The 23,405-nt window shown below is 42.3% G+C and overlaps 1 protein-coding gene across 7 annotated transcripts in view; it reads right to left on the minus strand.

Moving 5' to 3' along the window:
* The window catches only part of ccdc142 (coiled-coil domain containing 142), a 70,768-nt gene that overhangs the window by 40,272 nt on the left and 7,091 nt on the right, over positions 1-23,405 (minus strand). For all 7 annotated transcript variants that reach the window (XR_007036258.1, XM_047353005.1, XM_047353004.1 and 4 more), the window contains exons 6-8: positions 23,122-23,280; positions 16,127-17,415; positions 13,831-14,132 (exon numbers count right to left, since the gene is read on the minus strand). Coding sequence is in view for 6 of the 7 variants with exons in the window: in XM_047353005.1 (XP_047208961.1) it covers positions 13,831-14,132; positions 16,127-17,415; positions 23,122-23,280 (1,750 nt within the window). In the remaining variant the exon portion in view is untranslated. The remainder of the gene's footprint in view (positions 1-13,830; positions 14,133-16,126; positions 17,416-23,121; positions 23,281-23,405) is intronic.

The raw sequence follows: 23,405 nt of genomic DNA on the forward strand, positions 1-23,405 counted from the left end.
TGGAGAGTAGTATGAGAATGTAGCGGAGAGTGAAAGTGGTCATTATGTCTTCCAGCAGTCTAAACCTATAGCAGTATAACTACAGAGATAGCTCAGAATAACCTAAGCCACTCTAACTATAAGCTTTATCAAAAAGGAAAGTTTTAAGCCTAGCCTTAAAAGTAGACAGGGTGTCTGCCTCACGGACTAAAACTGGGAGCTGGTTCCACAGGAGAGGAGCCTGATAACTAAAGGATCTGCCTCCCATTCTACTTCTAGAGACTCTAGGAACCACCAGTAAACCTGCAGTCTGAGAACAAAGTGCTCTGTTAGGAACATATGGACCAATCAGATCTCTGATGTATGATGGAGCTAGATCATTAAGGGCTTTATATGTGAGGAGGAACATTTTAAATTGTATTCTGGATTTAACAAGGAGCCAATGAAGGGAAGCTAAAATAGGAGAAATATGATCTCTCTTTTTAATTTTCATCAGAATGCTTGCTGCAGCATTTTGGATCAGCTGAAGGCTTTTAACTGCATTTTGTGGACATCCTGATAGTAAAGAATTACAATAGTCCAGCCTTGAAGTAACAAATGCATGGACTAGTTTTTCAGCGTCACTCCTAGATAGGATATTTCCAATTTTGGCAATGTTCCAGAGATGGAAGAAGGAAATCCTACAAACCTGTTTAATATGGGATTTAAATGACATGTCCTACTCAAGAATAACACCAAGGTTTTTTACTTTATTACTGGAGGTCAATTTAATGCCATCCAGGTTAAGAGATTGACTAAGCAGTTTCTTTTTCAAAGATTCCAGTCCAAAGATGACAACTTCTGTATTGTCTGAATTTAAAAGCAGAAAATGTAAAGTCATCCAAGTTTTCATGTCTTCAACCAGCCTGGTGTTGGTCCCCTGATCCCTACAGCATATTCCAGCCTTTCTAAGAGAATATTATGGTCGACTGTATCAAATGCAGCACTGAGATCTAACAGAACCAGTACAGACACAAGTCTATTATCTGAGGCCATAAGAATATCATTAGTGACTTTCAGCAGAGCTGTTTCAGTGCTATGATGAGCTCTGAAGCCTGACTGAAACTCTTCATTCAGATCATTAATGTGTAAATGCTCACATTTTAATTAGGAACAATGTTTTCAAGAATTTTAGATAAAAACGGAAGATTGGATATAGGTGTGTAATTAAGTAAGTCATCTTGATCAAGCAAAGGTTTCTTAAATAAAGGTTTAATTATAGCTACCTTAAAAGCCTGTGGTTCTGATACATTTACTAAGGATAGATTAATCATAAATAAATCATAAATAAATCAAAATGGGGTTGGTAATCAAAGGGAACACTTCCGTGTTATTTATTTTTTGTTTATCCTACTGTGCTGTATGGTAGCTCAGTGCGAGCACACTCAATTTCTTTGTACCACATATTCTATTCTATTCTATTCTATTCTATTCTATTCTATTCTATTCTATTCTATTCTATTCTAGGAAGCTCCAGAGGATCAAAACAGTCCAAACACAGATCAGTTTTTATTTCCAATACTGTCTCACTTACTAAGGATAAGGTAATCATGTTTGGGAGTATGCCAATGATTTTATTGTTAATTGATTCTATTAACAATAAAATCATTGGCATTTCAAAGTTAATAGAATCAGTTTTATAAAATAATTTATTAATTTATTTATTAAAAAAGAATCCGATAAAAACATTACTGCTGAGAGCTGGGGGAATGGATGGCTCAACAGAGCTATGACTCTGTGTACGTTTAGCAACTGTACTAAAGAGAAACCTAGGATTATTCTTGTTGTCTTCTATTAATGATAAGAAATAAGCTGTTCTAGCTTGGCGAAGTGTCTTTTTATACAACAGTAGATTATTTTTCCAGATTAAGTAGGAATCGTCTAGGTGTGTAGAGCCATTTTCTCTGCAATTATCTAACACTGTGCTTTAAAGCACGTAGCTCTAAATTAAACCAGGGAGCTAGCCTCCTATAAATAATGACCTTCTTTTTCAGTGAGGCAACACTGTCCAATGCACCATGCAGTCAGGAAGTAACACTTTGAACAAAAGAATCAATTTGTGAATGAGAAGAAATAAAATTATTGCCTTCATCTACAGGTCCTTCTCAAAAAATTAGCATATTGTGATAAAGTTCATTATTTTCTATAATGTAATGATGAAAATTTTACATTCATATATTTTAGATTCATTGCACACTAACTGAAATATTTCAGGTCTTTTATTGTCTTAATACAGATGATTTTGGCATACAGCTCATGAAAACCCAAAATTCCTATCTCACAAAATTAGCATATTTCATCCGACCGATAAAAGAAAAGTGTTTTTAATACAAAAAACATCAACCTTCAAATAATCATGTACAGTTATGCACTCAATACTTGGTCGGGAATCCTTTGGCAGAAATGACTGCTTCAATGCGGCGTGGCATGGAGGCAATCAGCCTGTGGCACTGCTGAGGTCTTATGGAGGCCCAGGATGCTTCGATAGCGGCCTTTAGCTCATCCAGAGTGTTGGGTCTTGAGTCTCTCCACGTTCTCTTCACAATATCCCACAGATTCTCTATGGGGTTCAGGTCAGGAGAGTTGGCAGGCCAATTGAGCACAGTGATACCATGGTCAGTAAACCATTTACCAGTGGTTTTGGCACTGTGAGCAGGTGCCAGGTCGTGCTGAAAAATGAAATCTTCATCTCCATAAAGCTTTTCAGCAGATGGAAGCATGAAGTGCTCCAAAATCTCCTGATAGCTGGCTGCATTGACCCTGCCCTTGATAAAACACAGTGGACCAACACCAGCAGCTGACACGGCACCCCAGACCATCACTGACTGTGGGTACTTGACACTGGACTTCTGGCATTTTGGCATTTCCTTCTCCCCAGTCTTCCTCCAGACTCTGGCACCTTGATTTCCGAATGACATGCTGAATTTGCTTTCATCCGAAAAAAGTACTTTGGACCACTGAGCAACAGTCCAGTGCTGCTTCTCTGTAGCCCAGATCTGGGGAATGCTGCACCTGTAGCCCATTTCCTGCACACGCCTGTGCACGGTGGCTCTGGATGTTTCTACTCCAGACTCAGTCCACTGCTTCCGCAGGTCCCCCAAGGTCTGGAATCGGACATTCTCCACAATCTTCCTCAGGGTCCGGTCACCTCTTCTCGTTGTGCAGCGTTTTCTGCCACACTTTTTCCTTCCCACAGACTTCCCACTGAGGTGCCTTGATACAGCACTCTGGGAACAGCCTATTCGTTCAGAAATTTCTTTCTGTGTCTTACCCTCTTGCTTGAGGGTGTCAATAGTGGCCTTCTGGACAGCAGTCAGGTCGGCAGTCTTACCCATGATTGGGGTTTTGAGTGATGAACCAGGCTGGGAGTTTTAATGGCCTCAGGAATCTTTTGCAGGTGTTTAGAGTTAACTTGTTGGTTCAGATGATTAGGTTCATAGCTCGTTTAGAGACCCTTTTAATGATATGCTAATTTTGTGAGATAGGAATTTTGGGTTTTCATGAGCTGTATGCCAAAATCATCTGTATTAAGACAATAAAAGACCTGAAATATTTCAGTTAGTGTGCAATGAATCTAAAATATATGAATGTTAAATTTTCATCATTACATTATGGAAAATAATGAACTTTATCACAATATGCTAATATTTTGAGAAGGACCTGTATGTTTTCTGTGATAATGAGGAAATTAAAAATGGAACAGATTATTGTTAAAGTGTTGTCTGATAATGATCTACTATAGTGAATTTTTTTTTCAGGTGTGGAGAAATCAGTTAAATTAAACTCAAAGGTTATTAAAAATGGTCAGACAGGATGGGATTATGAGAAAATATTATTATGTCTTTACACTCAATGCCATATGTCAGCACAAGGTCCAGAGAATGAAGACAAAGGTGGGTAGGTTTGTTAATGTTTTGAGCAAAGCCAATTGAGTCTAAGATAACATTAAATGCTATATTTAGGCTATCACTTTCAGTGTCATCATGAATGTTAAAATCCCCTACTATAATAACCTTATCTATATTTAACACTAAATCAGATAAGAGAACTGATCTAAAAATTGAGAGTAAGGACCTGGTGGACGGTACAGGATAACAAACAGAAGTGGTTTTAGCGCTTTGCTATTTGGATGAGGAAAATGAAGGATTAAATATTCAAAAGAGTTGTAGATATTAATTGGTCTGGGACTAATCAATAAATCAGACTGAAAGATGGTTGCTACTCCTCCTCGCCCAGTATTTCGAGGTATGTGAAAATTTTAATATTTAGCAGAGTTGACTCATTTATAGTAACCAATATTTATAGTAACATAGTAACAAACCTGCTGCAGCCAGGTTTCTGTGAAACATAATAAATCAATCTGTCAGTCAGTCAGTCATCAGTTAGTAAGTCATTTTCTATACCGCTTCTTCCACAGTGGGTTGCGGGGAAGCCGGTGCCTTAACCACCAAAGTTTTTGAAGGGAGAGATCTCACATCTGTTAGTAGCTATAGACCCAATAAATCATTTAAGCCATTCTGACCCAGCTGCAACCAAACCGTTCCACCACCACGTTTAGATGACTGAAATGTGACTGTTTGCTTCATACAGGTATCTATTGTTTAAAAGGTTTGATTTTGGTTGGTGTAGTAATTAGCACTGTAGCCTCATGGCAACAACATTTCCAGTTGGAATTATGGCAGGGTCCTCTCTGTACGGATTCTGCAGGAGTCAACTGCTCCACTGTCAGAAGATGCTTCCAGCAGTCTTCCTGCTTCTTCATGTGAGCTTTAACAAGCTGAATATGGAGGCCAACAGATTTCTGAGTCAAGAAGGCCCTTAGGTAAGTGTCTTAAAACCTTAGCGCCATTTAGTCTAATATTGCTGTAAAATAGAAACTAGAAAGAACCGGCACTTTTCTGGGAGAATTTGTTTGTACTGATAAAACCATAGTTATTTATGGACTAAATTAAGGCTGATGGATTATATGGATTGACCCCGACTGATGGAAAGAATACAAGGTAGCAAAGGAAAAAGGGTCTGATGGTGTCAACCTGGGCGAAAAAATATTATCATGTGCTTCAAATTAAAAATCAAGTTTAAAAATAGTATCTGTTTAAATAAAAACACAAAGAACACACTGAATTCACTTAAGAACTAAAAGAAAAAAAACAGGGGAATGACACCACAGACGAGCTGGTTAGGAGACTTAATCTGAGATCAGGGTGAAGTTACACACATTTGTAATAGATGCCACCCCCATGTTACCATATTGATTTGATTTTTTTGTGCGTTTTTGTTGCTATTTTACTTTTCTTATGCTTTACTACTATTTTGATATGTTGTTTTTGTATTCTTTCTTGTAAAAACCTTTTCTTTAATAAAATAAAAGTATCCAAAAAAAAGAATTGCAGGACTTTATGGATAAATTACCATTCCTCAACTATATGGTAAATGAAATGAATTTATAGAGCGCTCATCTAGTCATATGGCCAGTCAAAGCACTTTACTCTAGAGCCACATTCACCCAATCACACTCACTGACACACCAACACATTCATACATCCACACAGTAGGCAACTTGGGGTTAAGTGTCTTGCCCAGGGGCATATCAACATGTAGCAGGAGGAAGCTAGAATCGGACCCATAATTTTCAGATTGCAAGCCAACTAGTCCACCCACTGAGCCACGGACACCCACAACTAGCAATGTATTGATATACAAATCATATTTGCAGTACTGTTTAGAAGTGGAGATGTGTTTGAGTACAACAGAAAATTATGCAAATCCAGTTCACATTACTGTTTACAAAATGCTTAAATAGTAGTAGCCTCACATTGCCTGTTGTCAGACTTATTCATTTTAAAGCCTAACTTCATCATTGATATTGACATTTTCTGTCTCTCAATAAATTATTGAAACTGTTTTGTTGCCCATCACTGTAATAACTCAGTTTAACATCCTGGGTGACAGTTCTACTAGGCATGACTTCCATTTGGGCTGGATCACTGTAGTTTTTTGCTGCTTGATGATTATGATGATTTCTGAAGGCCTGTAGGCGCAGACAGGTAATTTGTACACTGTGGAAAATTCCACACCATGGCAGTCGTTTGTTAACCTTAAAGTCTGAGTCAACAACAGGACACAGAGATATGGCTCCACTGAAGCTTGTGAGAAGTGGGTGTGAATGTGAAATGAATGAGAGCGCAAGCAAAACTTTTAAGACTGTAAGTTAGCAACAAATGCTATATCTCATCAGACTGAGGCCCCAAGTCCTACTGTGCAAGGATATAGGTTACTTTGTGGTGAACCCTCACCACAAAGTAAATAGCAGCTTTGGCTCCTAACAGAAGCATTTCAATCACAGTGTGTAGGTTGAAGGGGTAAGGTTAGCACAGATGTAAAAAAAATAAACCAATATTTATGAGAAGAATAAAGACCAGTAAACATAAGAAGAAATGTGGATATGGAAGTTGTAAAGAGAAAAATAGCTAAAAAATGATGCATCGACATGTAAAAACCTCAGAGCTTTTTTGCTCCAGCAGCAGCAGCGATATACATAAAGCAAAAGACTGATTCATCCAACAAGACACCAGATCAAAGGTAAAGGAGACATATGCTTTTAAATCCTTCGTTTTCACACTTAAATCATTCAGTTGCGGTCTATATAAATTTGAAATGCAATCTTTTGGTCTGAATTCCTTGTAATTGTAGCTCCACAGGCCCCTCTTTTACCCCTGTTCTGAGGTGCGTCTGAGAGCAACTCGTTTTGGTGACGTCTCTTTAAATGCTGTTGAGGCACGTCACACCCCGCCCCAGGTCAAAGATCGTTCCAGGGATACAATTATCTAGCGGCACAGAAACAAGACAAAAATGGCCAAAACCATGCGAAACTGTTTATATAATAATAACATTCAAAACACCCAGTACAGTTCTGTCCTCAATGAGATAAAAGTCTGCACACAGCGCTAACATAAGCAGAAGGCATGATGCTACTGCAATCAGAACAATGGCCAGTAAGTCATATCAACACACAATAAATTCATGACTAAAATAGTTGTCATTTTATCTTTATTTGCAGCTTACCGCTTTGCTGTGTCCGTCATTTCTATAGACAGAAGGAACTGACCCCTTAATCTTTCCTGAAAGATTAAGGGGCAGGCAAAGTCTTTCAGCAAATCCTTCTTGATATTAGCGGAGGTTTCTGAAGGCACTCATCCTTAATGTGCTACACGCACACAAAGAGGAATTTCCCCACTGATCTGGAAATATTTCCATGAAAAATAAAATGTAACCAGGCACTTTGAAAGAAGTTTTGATGCTGGGGGACAGTGTTATGAATTTTGTGGGTTAATACACAATAGCTCTTCTCCTTGAACCGCCACCTTAACGTGGTGGAGGGGTTTGAGTGCTCAAATAATCCTAGAGGTTGTCTGGGGCTTAAATACCCCTGGGAGGGTCTCCCATGGTAAGCAGGCTCTAGGTGACGGGTCAGAAAAAGAGCGATTCAAGACACCTTTATGAGGAACATTAAAATCAAGGCATGTGATGTCGCCCAGTACGGCAGAGCTGGGGTCCCACCCTGGAGCCAAGCCTAGGGTCGGACTCGTCAGAGAGCGCTTCGTGGCTGGGTTGCTCCTCGCGGGACCCAGCCGGGCCAAGCCCGAATGAGAGACGCGAGGCCATCCCCCAGTGGGCCCACCACCTGCGGGGGGAACCATGAGGAAACGGTGCAAAGAGGATTGGGCAGCGGACAAACGTGGAGACCTTGGCGGCCCGCTCTGCGGATGCTTAGGCTGGTTCTAGGGACGTGGAATGTCACCTCGCTGGTGGGGGAGCCTGTGCTTGTGCAGGAGGTCGAGAGATAAATAGTCGGGCTCACCTCGACAGTGCGTGGGCTCTGGAATCCATCTCCTCGAGAGGGGCTGGAGACTCTTCTACTCTGGAGTGGCCCATGGGGAGAGGCAGCGGGCTGGGGTGGGTTTGCTTGTTCCCAACCAGCTCAGCCGTCTCGTGTAGGGGTTTACCCCAGTGGATGAGAGGGTCGCATACCCGCATCCTCGGGTTGGGGACAGGTGTCTGACTGCTGCTGCATACTGCCCCTCCCGGGGACTCCATTATTCTGCTGGGGGACACCTGGAGAGGCGTGATCGGGAGGAATGGCCTCCCCAATCTGAATCCGAGTGGTGTTTCTTTATTGGACTTCTGTGCTAGTCACAGATTGTCCATAATGAACACCATGTTCAAGCATTAGGGTGTCCATCAATGCACCTGGCACCAGGACACCCTACGCAGGAGGTCGATGATCGACTTTGTTGTCGTGTCTTCAGACCTTCGGCCGCATGTTTTGGACACTCGGGTGAAGAGAGGGGCTGAGCTGTCCACTGATCACCACCTGGTGGTGAGTTGGATCCGCTGGAAGAGGAAAAAGCCGGACAGACTTGGCAGGCCCAAGCGCATAGTGAGGGTCTGCTGGGAATGTCTGGTAGAGCCCTCGGCCAGGGATGTATTCAATTCCCAACTCCCGCCTCCGGGAGAACTTTGTCCAGATTCCGGGGGATGTTGGAGACACAGAGTCCGAGTGGACCATGTTCTCCGCATCTGTTGTCGATGCTGCTGCCCATAGCTGCGGCCATAAGGTCTGCGGTGCCTGTCGCGGCAGCAATCCCCAAACCCAGTGGTGGACACCAGCATTAAGGGATGCTGTCAAGCTGAAGAAGGAGTCCTATAAACTGTGGTTGGCTTGTGGGACTCCTGAGGTGGCTGACGGGTACTGTGAGGACAAGCATGCTGCGGCCCGGGCTGTGGCAGAGGCAAAAACACGGGCCTGGGAGGAGTTCGGTGAGGCCATGGAGAAGGAGTACCGGTTGGCCTGAGGAGGGGGAAGCAGTTCTTCACCAACACTGTTTACAGGGTGGGTGGGGAGCTGTTGACCTCAACTTGGGACATTATCGGGCGGTGGAAGTACTTCGAGGATCTCCTCAATCCTGCCATCATGCATTCCCTGGTGGAAGCAGAGGCTGGGGACTCGGGATTGGACACTTTCATCACCCAGGCTGAAGTCACCGAGGTGGTTAACAAGCTCCATGGTGGCAGGGCTTCGGGGATGGATGAGAGCCGCCCTGAGTACCTCAGGTCTCTGAATGTTGTGGGGCTGTCATGGCTGACATGCCTCTTCAACATTGTGTGGCGTTCGGGAACAGTGCCTCTGGACTGGCAGACTGGGGTGGTGGTCCCCCTTCATAAGAAGGGGAACTGGAGAGTGTGTTCCAAATACAGGGGGATCACACTCCTCAGCCTCCCTGGTAGTCGAACCTCGGCTTCAGGAGGAGCAGTGTGGTTTTCGTCCCGGCTGTGGAACACTGGACCAGCTCTATACCCTCTGCAGGGTACTCAAGGGTTCATGGGAGTTTGCCCAACCGGTCCACATGTGTCTTGTGGACCTGGAGAAGGCATTCGACTGTGTCCCTCGTGGTGCCCTGTGGGGGTTGCTCCAGGAGTACGGAGTCGGGGGCCCTTTATTAGGGGCCACCCCTACAAGCAGAGCAGGAGTTTGGTCCGCATTGCCGGCACTAAGTCGGACCTGTTCCCGGTGCATGTTGGACTCTGGCAGGGCTGCCCTTTGTCACCGGTCCTGTTCATAACTTTTATAGACAGGATTTCTAGGCACAGCCAAGGGCCACAGGGGGTCTGGTTTGGGGACCAGTGGATTTCGTCTCTTCTTTTTGTAGATGACATGGTCCTGCTGGCCCCCTCTAGCCAAGATCTACAACAGGCGCTGGGGCGGTTCGCAGCTGAGTGTGATGTGGCTGGGATGAAGATCAGCTCCTCCAAGTCCGAGGCCATGGTTCTCGACCGGAAAAGGGTGGCTTGTCCTCTTCAGGTTGGAGGGGAGGTCCTGCCTCAAGTGGAGGAGTTCAAATATCTTGACGTCTTGTTCACAAGTGAAGGGAGAATGGAGTGGGAGATCGACAGATGGATCGGTGCGGCTGCCGCAGTAATGGGGACGCTGTGCCGGTCCGTTGTGGTGAAGAGAGAGCTGAAACGAATAGCGAAGCTCTCAATTTACCGGTCGGTCTACGTTCCTACCCTCACCTATGGTCGTGAACGTTGGGCCATGACGGACAGAACGAGATCACGGATACAAGCGGCTGAAATGAGCTTCCTCAGTAGGGTGGCCGGGCACTCCCTTAGAGATAGGGTGAGAAGCTCCGCCATCCGGGAGGAGCTCAGAGTAGAGTCGCTGCTCCTCCACATCGAGAGGAGCCAGTTAAGGTGGCTCGGGCATCTATACTGGATGCCTCCTGGACGCCTTCCTCGGGAGGTGTTCCAGGCACGTCCCACCAGGAGGAGGGCAAGGGGACGGCCCAGGACACGCTGGAGGGACTATGTCTCTCGGCTGGCCTGGGAACGCCTTGGGCTCCCCCCAGAGGAGCTGGAGGAGGTGTCTGGGGAGAGGGACGTCTGGGTGTCTCTACCGAGTCTGCTGCCCCCGCGATCCGGTCCCGGATAGAGCAGAAGACATCAACTACGAGTACGAGTACACAACAGCATAGGCATAGTTGAGCTTGGACTACAAAATTGCAGCGGGAAACAAAAATGCCGGATGCGCGAACTGGTTAGCCGGGAGTCCAGGACGTTGTTTAGCTGTTCCGCAGCAAATACTGTGACGTAATAGTTCAAAACGTAACAGATGATAGATAAAACTCAATGTGAATATGACCCAAATAGACTATAAAGATATCTACGCAGCACCTAGAGAGACTAAATTAAACTTTTCTGCATTCCTACAAACTTAAAAGTACACAACACGTATTTAGAAAGGCTATAAAAGTGGATTTTGAATGATATGTCTTCTTTAAATCTGTTAAGACAACACAGGAAATTCCATGTGAAAAACAGCAGGACTTTCTCAGTCAGCTTCTAGCTTTAACTGAGTCTGCATGATGGATATAGTGAAAAACAGGCATTTAAATGTTGTCAAGTATAATCAACCAGCACCTCTCTGACATGGATGTAAAGGCAGCAAAGGACAACACTTTATACTAAGGGATATATATAAGTAATACCTCAAGAAGAGGGAAGGAACGAGCTACAAAGAAGCTTTATGTTACAATATTTTAAATACCCCAAAATCAGTCACGCTGTAGAACTACCGTGATCCGACCCACTCCAAAACCCTGTCTTCACAGAGATGTTTACCTCTACACGTAAAACCAAAGGGTACATATAATGGTGCACTCTCGCTTTGCTCTATTCGTGTCGCGTCCTTTGTGTCGCTTCGCTCCTGAACATGCCTTTACATAGGGTTAACATGTAAATCACTCACCCCTGTTGCGTCATTCACGTTCGGTCGAAACACACCATTGTGAGATAATTGCAAACTGTATTGTACAGTTTGTCTGTATTTTGCCAGGCGGAACAAACTAGTCTCCTACTTGGAAGTAGTGGAATAATGGACAGGAAGCAATTTGGTCCAAGAGTTAAAGAGCATGAGAAAAGTAACATGCGCCAGGTGTATGCCTAGGTATTTCTAACAGCATGACATGAACCTTTTAGGAGACAGGCAGGGTCAACACAAACCTCTGATTGGCTGTTGTCCACAACCAGGTGTTTCTTTTTCCAGTTTTGGTCTGTGCCACTGTGGGAGAAATTTTAACAGTGTCTCTTGCTTATTGTTATGTTTTAAATGACTATATTCACAATTCCAGTTCAGTCCAGTTAAATTTCCTAATATTGTGTGAGGGGTTGGCTTATAATCCAACAATCTTCTCAAGTTTGTTTTCTACTGTGTCCCAGAGGAAGCCTACATAGCAGAATATCTACTTCTTAAAACCAGAGTGATATGACTTGATTTTGATAATAAAGTAAAAAACCTTGGTGTTATTTTTGACCAGGACATGTCATTTAAATCCCATATTAAACAGGTTTCTAGGATTTCCTTCTTTCACCTCCGGAACATTGCCAAAATTAGAAATATCCTGTCCAGGAGTGATGCTGAAAAACTAGTCCATGCATTTGTTACTTCAAGGCTGGACTATTGTAATTCTTTACTATCAGGATGTCCACAAAATGCAGTTAAAAGCCTTCAGCTGATTCAAAATGCTGCAGCAAGAGTTCTGATGAAAATTAAAAAGAGAGATCATATTTCTCCTATTTTAGCTTCCCTTCATTGGCTCCCTGTTAAATCCAGAATAGAATTTAAAATTCTCCTCCTCACATATAAAGCCCTTAATGATCTAGCTCCATCATACATCAGAGATCTGATTGGTCCATATGTTCCTAACAGAGCACTTCGTTCTCAGACTGCAGGTATACTGGTGGTTTCTAGAGTCTCTACAAGTAGAATGGGAGGCAGATCCTTTAGTTATCAGGCTCCTCTCCTGTGGAACCAGCTCCCAGTTTTAGTCCGTGAGGCAGACACCCTGTCTACTTTTAAGGCTAGGCTTAAAACTTTCCTTTTTGATAAAGCTTAGAGTGGCTTAGTTTATCAGGGAGGGAGCCTTCTTCCCTCCCTGTTGGATGGAGTAAGGGGGAGTCAGGTTTAGCCTAAACCAGCTCAGTTATGGTTGAGGTGCAAACAGACCCTCCATTTCTGCTACCTGTATGACCCCTTCTCTTTTCCAATGGTTATAATCAGTCTGACAGAGAGAGGTATCCCAATCCTTGTGGTTTTTAGTATAACAATGACCATCAGTGGGCTCTACATGGACACCCTGTCTACTTTTAAGACTAGGCTTAAAACTTTCCTTTTTAATAAAGCTTATAGTTAGAGTGGCTTAGGTTATCCTGAGCTATCTCTGTAGTTATGCTGCTATAGGCTTAGGCTGCTGGATTACATAATGACCACTTTCACACTCTTCGCTACATTCTCACACTACTCTCCAATTTTGTATTATTTGCTGTTATTTCAGCTTTTAACTTTGTTCTCTCTTTTCACTTCCTAGAAGCTACACCTGGCCTGACTCTGTGTCTACCTGTGACACCTTTCTGGAGAGGGGAATCGTCCGAGCTTCTGCTGGCAACAACTTAATGCTCACCCTCTACAGATGATCCACATGACCCTGTCTTTTAGTGTTTAACCCTTTCTCTCTCCTAGACATGGCTACTGACTGAGCTTCTACTGTGACTAACTCTATGTGCTCTCTTTCAGACTCTAACCTTGAAAACTGGCTCAGAGTTGATCTGTTCTTTCTTTCTAGATGAAACGACTAAAGGAGCTCCATCCATTAACATTTACTTTTCCTTCTCATAGAAAGTACTCCTGGATCAGTGCTTCTTTGTTCTTTTTGTGTCTCTGCTCTGTTCTCTCAAACCCCCAGTCGGTCGTGGCAGATGGCCGCTCACACTGGTTCTGGTTCTGCTGGAGGTTTATTCCTGTTAAAAGGGAGTTTTTCCTCTCCACTGTCGCTACATGCATGCTCAGTATGAGGGATTGCTGCAAAGTCAACGCCAGTGACTGTCCACTGTCTCTACATGCTCATCCAGGAGGAGTAAATGCTGCAAGTCACTGACTGGATGCAATCTGCTGGGTTTCCTTAGATAGAAAAACTTTTTATCCAATTTGAATAAATAACTGAATCTGACTGAACTGTTCAATAGTTAGGATTAACTGGAATGTATGAACCTGACTTTTGTGAAGAGCCTTGAGACGACATGTGTTGAGAATTGGTGCTATATAAATAAACTGAAATGAATTTTGTAGAAACAGACACTTTGACCAACATCAAGGGGACAGAAATTCAGTCTCCTAACACTAAATAATACCACAGTACTGTGTGTGCAATGCATTTAGGTGAGAGGAAAGCACATGAAGAAGCATGTGTAGATTACCCGTCTCTAAAGCATGATTGACACTGTGCAGGATTTGGAAGCTCCTGTGGTCATCTTGAAGGTTGATGCTGCGTGCAGTGGTTCCTGATGATGCTACGTGTAGTTTTAGACTCAGGGCACTTGTGCAGAAACTCAACAGCTGAAATTGATACCGTTCAAGTGGATCAGCAAGGAGCCGTAATCGGCCCATATCCATCCACTGCACAGAGTGAGGCCCGTCAACAGGGTCTGGCTCTGCTGTAGTTGCCCTGGTTCCAACATTGGGTTCTTTCCTGAGGTTCTCATCCTTCAGAACACCAGAGCTGAAAAACACAAAGAGTCTCCAGCTGTCATAATCCTGTGTTAAGTCAAGAAAAAACATCATTAACAGAAACCAATGTTAAATTAGTCTGCAGTAAAAAGACTTTCAGATGACAACCCTACACTTTGTGTTTTAGTGATGTTTTCTGCCACCATTCTATGGTCTCTTTCAGCAGAGAGGAACTTCTAAACATCAGACAGTCCTCTCTTGGCATTTTTTCACTATCATTCATTGACGAGCTTCATGGCGGTCCTGGACAGTGGAGCGGCGGCTCTTTATGAGCTATACCGCCGGAGACGGCGAAGAGGAAGGGGAGCCAGCGTGCTCGTGAAGCTCTGACAGAGGGGGCCACCCTCACCCTTGCCTTTAATCCACCGGCAAATGTGTGTTGTGCTGCATTCCGAACTAACGAAAGTAACAAAAATTACACTGTGAACGCAGTGAATGATAAAACTGAAGTGGTAAAAATGGAGGCGCTAAAATCAAGGTAGTGAAGGAAATCGGGCAACGCTAAATTTGATAACCCTAAAATTCATAACATTAATATTTACCATGTTATCATTTTAATGACCTCCAAATTTATGGATTCTAATTTTCACAGAGACGAAATTAATCATGTGTTGGTTTTTACCATGTTCAGTATTTCACACCTTCAATTCATGTCAAGTTAATTTTTGTTACTTTGACTTTTGATCATATAGCAGACTGTACTTCCTGAGGCAACTCAAGAAGTTCAACCTTCCACAGGAGCTGCTGATGGTCATCTTCTCCACTGCCATCATCCAGTCTGTCCTGTCTTCATCCATCCAAGTGGTTTGGATCATCCACAAAACAGGACAGGTCCAGACTGCAACAAATAATCAGGACAGACCTTCCCTCCATCCAGGACTTATACAGGTCAAAGGTCAGGAAAAGAGCTGCTAAAATCTCTGCAGACACCACACACCCTGCACATAGACTGTTCAGAGCTTTACCTTCAGGTGGCGCTACAGAGCACTGTTCACGAAAACCAGCCGCCACAGAGACAGTTTGTTCCCCCAGGCTGTTTCTCTGATGAATTATTGACAGTCAGAGCTCCAGAATAATACCATGCATACTTGGACTGATCCCACGTTATATTCCATTGTAAAGTCAACTGCGTATATATGTACATTAAAACAGATATTCGTTATTATTGAGAGCAAAGAGAACCAGAGTCAAATTTCTTGTTTGTCTGAACAAACCTGGCAATAAAGCTCATTCGGATTCTGTAGCTCTGATACAAAGGCCTCAGTTAGCAAGTTAAATGTTGAAGTTCATGACACAAACAAGACTGAAAGAGTATGGCTTGTTTGAAAGGGTTGTCAGGCGAAAGACTCAGCAGCCCAACTTTGAGATATGTTTGACTATACTGCACAGTCATGCTTGGTGAACAACTATCAAACATGGTAGTAGAGTAGTGGTGATATGGGCTTGGTTTGCCACCACAGGACCTGAGCACCTTCCAGTCATTAGGGTTGATTCACCTAATCCAATGTACACTAAAGTATTCTACAGTCAAAGTGGGGCTATTGGTCCAATGACTGAAACTTGGTTCAAACTGGGTCATCAGAAGGGCAACGATGACACAGCATAAAAAAACAAAAAACAGAAAAGGATCACGGTGTAGCTAAGCCCCAGTTAATTTCTCAGGCTGACTGAGATGGTGTGGTGGGAATGAGATATATATTAATCATTAATTACACTGATATATATCTCAGTTGTTGTTGTTGTTGTTCATCAGGTGTTGTATGATCATGGAAGTTCAGATGAGTTTTAAATACTTTTATATTGAAATTCTTAATTACCATGACATGTTCACACATCGTTTCAGATGGTTAGAAAGCCTCAATCCTTGGGTAAAGATTAGTATAATGCAAACAACAATGGGTTTAAAGTTTCTTCAGAATATTGTGGACATCTACACAAAGCAGGCTCCAAGTGAAAACAATTAAGGGCTGCTTATTTTGTCCTCACCTCACAGTAGCAGCTGCCCCCATTGCTATTTTCAGTTCAGTCCAATCCGGTTTAGTTACTTCCACTTCTTGAATGTTGGTCACGTTCACAGTCTGCTTACTGAGTTTCTCTGAATGAGCTGCAGGATCTAAACCAACTGATCCATCCTTCCAATCAGCGACACCCGGTACTGCAACAGGGACGAGCTGATCAGTTGGTTCTTTTGTTGTTGGCCTTTGAAATGCCTGGGGAGCCAGGAGATCGGGGGAGGTCACAAGCACTTGGAAAAATGGTTCAACAGAAGAATGGTCTAACTGATATGGAGACAGGGTTGAAACATGATGGGAGAAGGTTGCAGGGGATGAAGGAGGGTCACAGTTGTCAAAACTTCCTTTTCTTTCTAGGTTAGACTTAGCTCCCTCTGCACTGAGCTGAGTGAGACCACACTGAGTTCTGCATGTTTGATACTGGCTGGTTTTATTTACTAAGCTCTCTTTTTTATATTGGAACGTTGACAGTTTCACCAAAACAGGGAGTTGATTCCCTAAAGCAAAACTGTGCAAATGGTGATTAGAGGTATGAGTACGGCAGGGTTCATTGTACGTTTGCAGAGACAATATCTGTGCAAAGGGTTGATTATTGAACAGGAGAGGAGATGAAGTCAGGTACGTTTGCCACAATTGTTCCCAGGTCAACTTGGGAGAGCCACAGCTGCATGCAGACACTTGACTAATGAAGTTATCAGAGCATGATTTGTGACTGGAATGAATCTTACAAACATGACAGCTCTCCTCAGATATCCAAAGGTCCAGTTGCCTGGCAAGCATTTCTGCATGATGGACAGCCAAAACACTTATCAGACTTTTGACCGACACTGCAGAAGCATGATATCTTGTAATCTTTGGAAGACTGGTAAAGAATTTTGATTCATGTGCCTCCTGTAAAACCAACATCCTTGGCTGGGAAGCATTCATTTTATTTTTATGCTCCTTCACTACCTGATTATACAGGTCTGTACCTGATAAAATGTCCTCCAGAACATCTCTGGGTACAGAGTCAGATGCCGTCTTTCCTATTGCAGACAGAATGCAATATACATATTGCTCCATCAAGACCAAAAGCTGTAAACCAAGCAAGTCTAGGGTCTGTTTCATTTCCTCCAGCATTTTGCTCTGTGGACCAAGTGCCTTTCTCAGATAGTGGTCAGAATGGACTCGACTGTAGAGAAAACGCCAGTGGTTCAGATGAAGTCGGAGCTCCTGACTTAGAGAGACCAGACCAATTCTGGATGAAAGTGAGCTGGGCAGAACCTGAAAAGAAAGTGACAATGGTTAAGAATAGGTACACAAAATATTTAGTTGATAGTATCAGTTGCCCCCAGAAAGGTCATAAATTCACACACATAGAGTCTGAGTTTCTGTTCTAATATGTTTTTTTCTTCAATAACCTTTCTTTGAAGACAACACCAGAGTGGTTTGCACTTGTGAACACTTACATGTACACTAGCTTTAAAACCACTCTTAGCTAATTTAAATCTATTAGAACACAGAATACAGAGCAACTCCTGCTCTGGCATTCCTGGTGATTTTACCTCCTCTGCTCTCTTGGTTCCCTGCAGGTCCCAATAAGTCATAGTAATCAATGGAAAGGAAGCACTTGGCAAACATCAGTATTTGAAACCATTTGCTATTGTACAGTGGAAGTGTCATATCATATATCATATCAACTTGTATGTTAGACCCAATCCCAACCAAAATATTTAAGGAAGTGTTCCCTCTGAGTACCAATTTTAGATATGATTCATCTATCCTTAGTAAATGGATATGTACCACAAGCTTTTAAGTTAGCTGTAATTAAACCTTTACTTAAGAAACCTTTGCTTGATCGAGATGACTTGAAAAATTACAGACCTATATCCAATCTTCCATTCTTATCTAAAATTCTTGAGAAAATAGTTGCTAATCAAATGTGTGAACATTTATACAGCAATGACCTGTTTGAAGAGTTTCAGTCAGGTTTCAGAGCTCATCATAGCACTGAAACAGCTCTGCTGAAAGTCACTAATGATATTCTTATGGCCTCAGATAATGGACTTGTGTCTGTTCTGGTTCTGTTAGATCTCAGTGCTGCATTTGATCCAGTCGATTATAATATTCTCTTAGAAAGGCTGGAATATGCTGTAGGGATCAGGGGAACAGCGCTAGGCTGGTTTAAATCTTATCTGTCTGACAGATTCCAGTTTGTTCATGTAAATGATAAATCATCTTTAAACTCCAGGGTTAATGGTGGAGTACCACAGGGTTCAGTACTTGGGCCAATTCTCTTTATTATATACAGTCCAGACCAAACGTTTGGACACACCTTCTCATTAGAAAGCAGAGTGGACCAAAATTCAAACATTGTTCTCCATATTAGTGATAAATTCATACAGAGGAAAGCTGCTTTGAGATACTGTTGCTAAAGGTGGTTCTACAAACCACAGAATCATGTGGTGAACATTCAGAGCTTTTCCATTTTGGCTTTGTTTTGGTTTACTAAACAATGATTAAAATCAGGTGTTTTATGCACTGGAGATTAGATTTAAATACATCCACACATAAAAAAACTGAAAAAGGGTGTAGTTTATTTTTGATCATGACATTTTGTCTTTGGGCCGAATCATGAGAGTAGCAGCTAGGCTAGTCAGGGATTTAAAGACGCCTGGAAATATAAAGAAATCATCTACTCCACTGTACAGAAAAAAGAAATCCAAGCAAGTTCATCCTGAAAGAAGACTGCAAGATGCAAAAAGAAGTATCCAAAATCCCTAAGATGGACAAAATGATGGTACCCCTGAAAATAACGTGACCAAAGGGACATGTTAAATCTAGGTGTGTCCATTAATTAGCATCACAGGTGTCTACATTCTTGTAATCAGTCAGTGGGCCTATATATAGGGCTACAGGTAGTCACTGTGCTGTTTGGTGACATGGTGTGTACCACACTCAACATGGACCGGAGGAAGCGAAGGAAAGAGTTGTTTCAGGAGATTAGAAAGAAAATTATAGACAAGCATGTTAAAGGTAAAGGTTATAAGACCATCTTCAAGCAGCTTCATGTTCCTGTGACTAGAGTTGCACATATTATTCAGAAATGTAAGATCCATAGGATTGTAGCCAACCTCCCTGGACGTGGCCGCAGGAGGAACATCGATGACAAAACAAAGAGACGGATAATACGAACTATAACAAAAGAGCCCAGAAAAACTTCTAAAGAGATTAAAGGTGAACTTCAAGCTCAAGGAACATCAGTGTCAGATCCCACCATCCGACGTTGTTTGAGGCAAAGTGGACTTAATGGGAGACGACCAAGGAGAACACCATTGTTGAAAACAAATCATAAAAAAGACAGACTGGAATTTGCCAAACTACACGTTGACAAGCCACAAAGCTTCTGGGAGAATGTCCTATGGACAGATGAGACAAACATTTTACTTTTTGGCAAGGCACATCAGCTCTATGTTCGCAGATGGAAAAATGAGGCATATGAAGAAATCGTTTGATGGCAGTGATTGCCTCACAAGGTTGTGCAACAAAATACTAAGTTAAGGGTACCATCATTTTTGTCCAGGCCTGTTTCAGGAGTTTATTTTTTAAATAATTCTGTTGAAGCATGTTTGAAAAGCAACGTCTGACTTTCATTTGTTCATATTCATAGAATTTGTATTCATTATTACCTTTGTCAGATTCCAGTTATCTCTGTGACCATTGTGGGTTTTTCTTTCATTAACCGAGGGGTACCAACAATTTTGTTGACGTGTGTAAGCAGAGAAGATGGTGAAAAGACTGAAAGAAAGGAGAGATATTCTCCGAACAATGAATTAATAAATGCTACCAGCTCAGTCGCTCAGGGGTCCACCCCCTAAGTAGTCGAATAAATGACCACATAAACTATTATAATAATCATTCAATTATTCAATTATTAATACAGAGATAAGATTAACCTTATCCCCCTGGGCAAAATTAAAGAGCTTCAACAGCAAGACAGGTTAAAGGTGCACCTCTAGTAAGGTAACAGGGAGGATAAATAAATAATAGAAACGATAATAAATTACCATGAATAAAACAAAATTACAAACAATATAGTACAGAATTATCTTAATACAGAACAGACCAAAGGTTTGGACACACCTTCTCATTCAAAGAGTTGTCTATATTTTCATGACTTTGAATATTGTAGTTTCACACTGAAGGCATCAAAACTATGAATTAACACATGTGGAATTATATACTGAACAAAAAAGTGTGAAACAACTGAAAATATGTCTTATATTCTAGGTTCTTCAAAGAAGCCACCTTTTGCTTTGATTACTGCTCCACACACTCTTGGCATTCTGTTGATGACCTTCAAGAGGTCGTCACCTGAAATGGTTTTCCAACAGTCTTGAAGGAGTTCCCAGAGATGCTTAGCACTTGTTGGCCCTTTTGCCTTCCCTCTGCGGTCCAGCTCACCCCAAACCATCTCGATTGGGTTCAGGTCCGGTGACTGTGGAGGCCAGGTCATCTGGCGCAGCACCCCATCACTCTCCTTCTTGGTCAAATAGCCCTTACACAGCCTGGAGGTGTGTTTGGGGTCATTGTCCTGTTGGAAAAATAAATGATGGTCCAACTAAACGCAAACCGGATGGAATAGCATGCCGCTGCAAGATGCTGTGGTAGCCATGCTGGTTCAGTATGCCTTCAATTTTGAATAAATCCCCAACAGTGTCACCAGCAAAGCACCCCCACACCATCACACCTCCTCCTCCATGCTTCACGATGGGAACCAGGCATGTAGAGTCCATCCGTTCACCTCTTCTGTGCCGCACAAAGACACGGTGGTTGGAACCAAAGATCTTAAACTTGGACTCATCAGACCAAAGCACAGATTTCCACTGGTCTAATGTCCATTCCTTGTGTTCTTTAGCCCAAACAAGTCTCTTCTGCTTGTTGCCTGTCCTCAGCAGTGGTTTCCTAGCAGCTATTTTACCATGAAGGCCTGATTCACACAGTCTCTTCTTAACAGTTGTTCTAGAGATGTGTCTGCTGCTAGAACTCTGTGTGGCATTGACCTGTTCTCTAATCTGAGCTGCTGTTAACCTGCGATTTCTGAGGCTGGTGACTCGGATGAACTTATCGTCCGCAGCAGAGGTGACTCTTGGTCTTCCTTTCCTGGGGCGGTCCTCATGTGAGCCAGTTTCTTTGTAGCACTTGATGGTTTTTGCGACTGCACTTGGGGACACTTTCAAAGTTTTCCCAACTGACTGACCATCATTTCTTAAAGTAATGATGGCCACTTGTTTTTCTTTACTTAGCTGCTTTTTTCTTGCCATAATACAAATTCTAACAGTCTATTCAGTAGGACTATCAGCTGTGTACTGTATCCACCTCCTGCACAACACAACTGATGGTTCCAACCCCATTTATAAGGCTTGAAATCCCACTTATTAAACCTGACAGGGCACACCTGTGAAGTGAAAACCATTTCAGGTGACAACCTCTTGAAGCTCATCAACAGAATGCCAAGAGTGTGTGGAGCAGTAATCAAAGCAAAACGTGGCTACTTTGAAGAACCTAGAATATAAGACATATTTTCAGTTATTTCACACTTTTTTGTTCAGTATATAATTCCACATGTGTTAATTCATAGTTTTGATGCCTTCAGTGTGAAGCTACAATATTCATAGTCATAAAAATAAAGAAAACTCTTTGAATGAGAAGGTGTGTCCAAACTTTTGGTCGGTAATGTATGAAGCCCTTAATGATCTAGCTCCATCATACATCAGAGATCTGATTGGTCCATATGTTCCTAACAGAGCACTTTGTTCTCAGACTGCAGGTTTACTGGTGGTTCTTAGAGTCTCTAGAAGTAGAATGGGAGGCAGATCCTTTAGTTATCAGGCTCCTCTCCTGTGGAACCAGCTCCCAGTTTTAGTCCATGAGGCAGACACCCTGTCTACTTTTAATGCTAGGCTTAAAACTTTCCTTTTTGATAAAGCTTATAGTTAGAGTGGCTTAGGTTATCAGGGAGGGAGCCTTCCTCCCTCCCTGTTGGTTGGAGTAAGGGGGAGTCAGGTTTAGCCTAAACCAGCTCAGTTATGGTTGAGGTCCAAACACACCCTCCATTTCTGCTACCTGTATGACCCCTTCTCTTTTCCAATGGTTATAATCAGTCTGATAGAGAGAGGTATCCCAATCCTTGTGGTTTTTAGTATAACAATGACCATCAGTGGGCTCTACATGGACAAACTTTATCAGTTTATTATTTTACTTAGTGCCCGTACACATAGCCCATTCTAAAATGTCCAAACTCTTAACTCTCAGTAGTTTAATCTAACCTCCCCAACAACCCCGCACCATTCCTGACCCTTTGTGAAGAGCCTTGAGACGACATGTGTTGTTAATTGGAGCTACATAAATAAAACTGAATTGAAATGAATATGCACAAAATATCATGACATTTATTTCACTGAAATCATAACATTAAGTTCATCACAAGACCAAAGAATATTTTTAACAAATTTAATGAGTTACCGACAAGGCTGCCAACTTCTGTCAACTACAGATGACATTTATAGTTGTCAAAATCTCTTCGTCTGAGACCTTTTAGCCTTGATCAAAAAACGTATTTCAAAAGTTATAAACATAAACTTTATAACTATAAATGTAAAGTTTATAACTTTGTCTCTGCCAGATGCACCCCAGATTTGATAAAGTCAATTAAGCAATGATGTGCTTAAACTGCCACAGCAAAACACATGAAAAAAATCTTTTCAATTTGCATAACATAAAATGTTTGAAATACTTTATGCACAGTGCATAAATGATCTCTTGCGCATGCACTCTCCATGTCGACTCCACACGACCTTCATATTTTTTTCATATATAGTTAGTTTTAGTTCAAAGTGGTTCCTATTTTAATTTATTGGTTGGAAACAATCTGCCCACCAGACTTAAAATGCGAGTATTCAAGTGTTCATGTTGCTGTTTCCCTCTGACCTGAGTATGCATTAAGTGAAGCTTATTGAGCTGATGTTGCAGCAGGTAGTTGACTCTGGTTATGAAGGCTGCTGTTAGGTGGACCCTTCTGGTGTATTCATGTATGAAGAGCAGCAGAGATCGCTGTTCAAAGAGCCTCCACAGAGCTTTGTACTGCCCCTAAAGGACAAAGGAAAACAGGACAAAAAGACCACTTACAAATGGAAGAGCTCATGGGCCTGATTTATTGTGTGACAGTTACAGTGAAACAAAACAGAAATGACAACTTTTCTAAGAAAAGCACA

Source organism: Girardinichthys multiradiatus, chromosome 23, assembly GCF_021462225.1.
Source record: "Girardinichthys multiradiatus isolate DD_20200921_A chromosome 23, DD_fGirMul_XY1, whole genome shotgun sequence".
In the NCBI taxonomy this organism is placed as follows: domain Eukaryota; kingdom Metazoa; phylum Chordata; class Actinopteri; order Cyprinodontiformes; family Goodeidae; genus Girardinichthys; species Girardinichthys multiradiatus.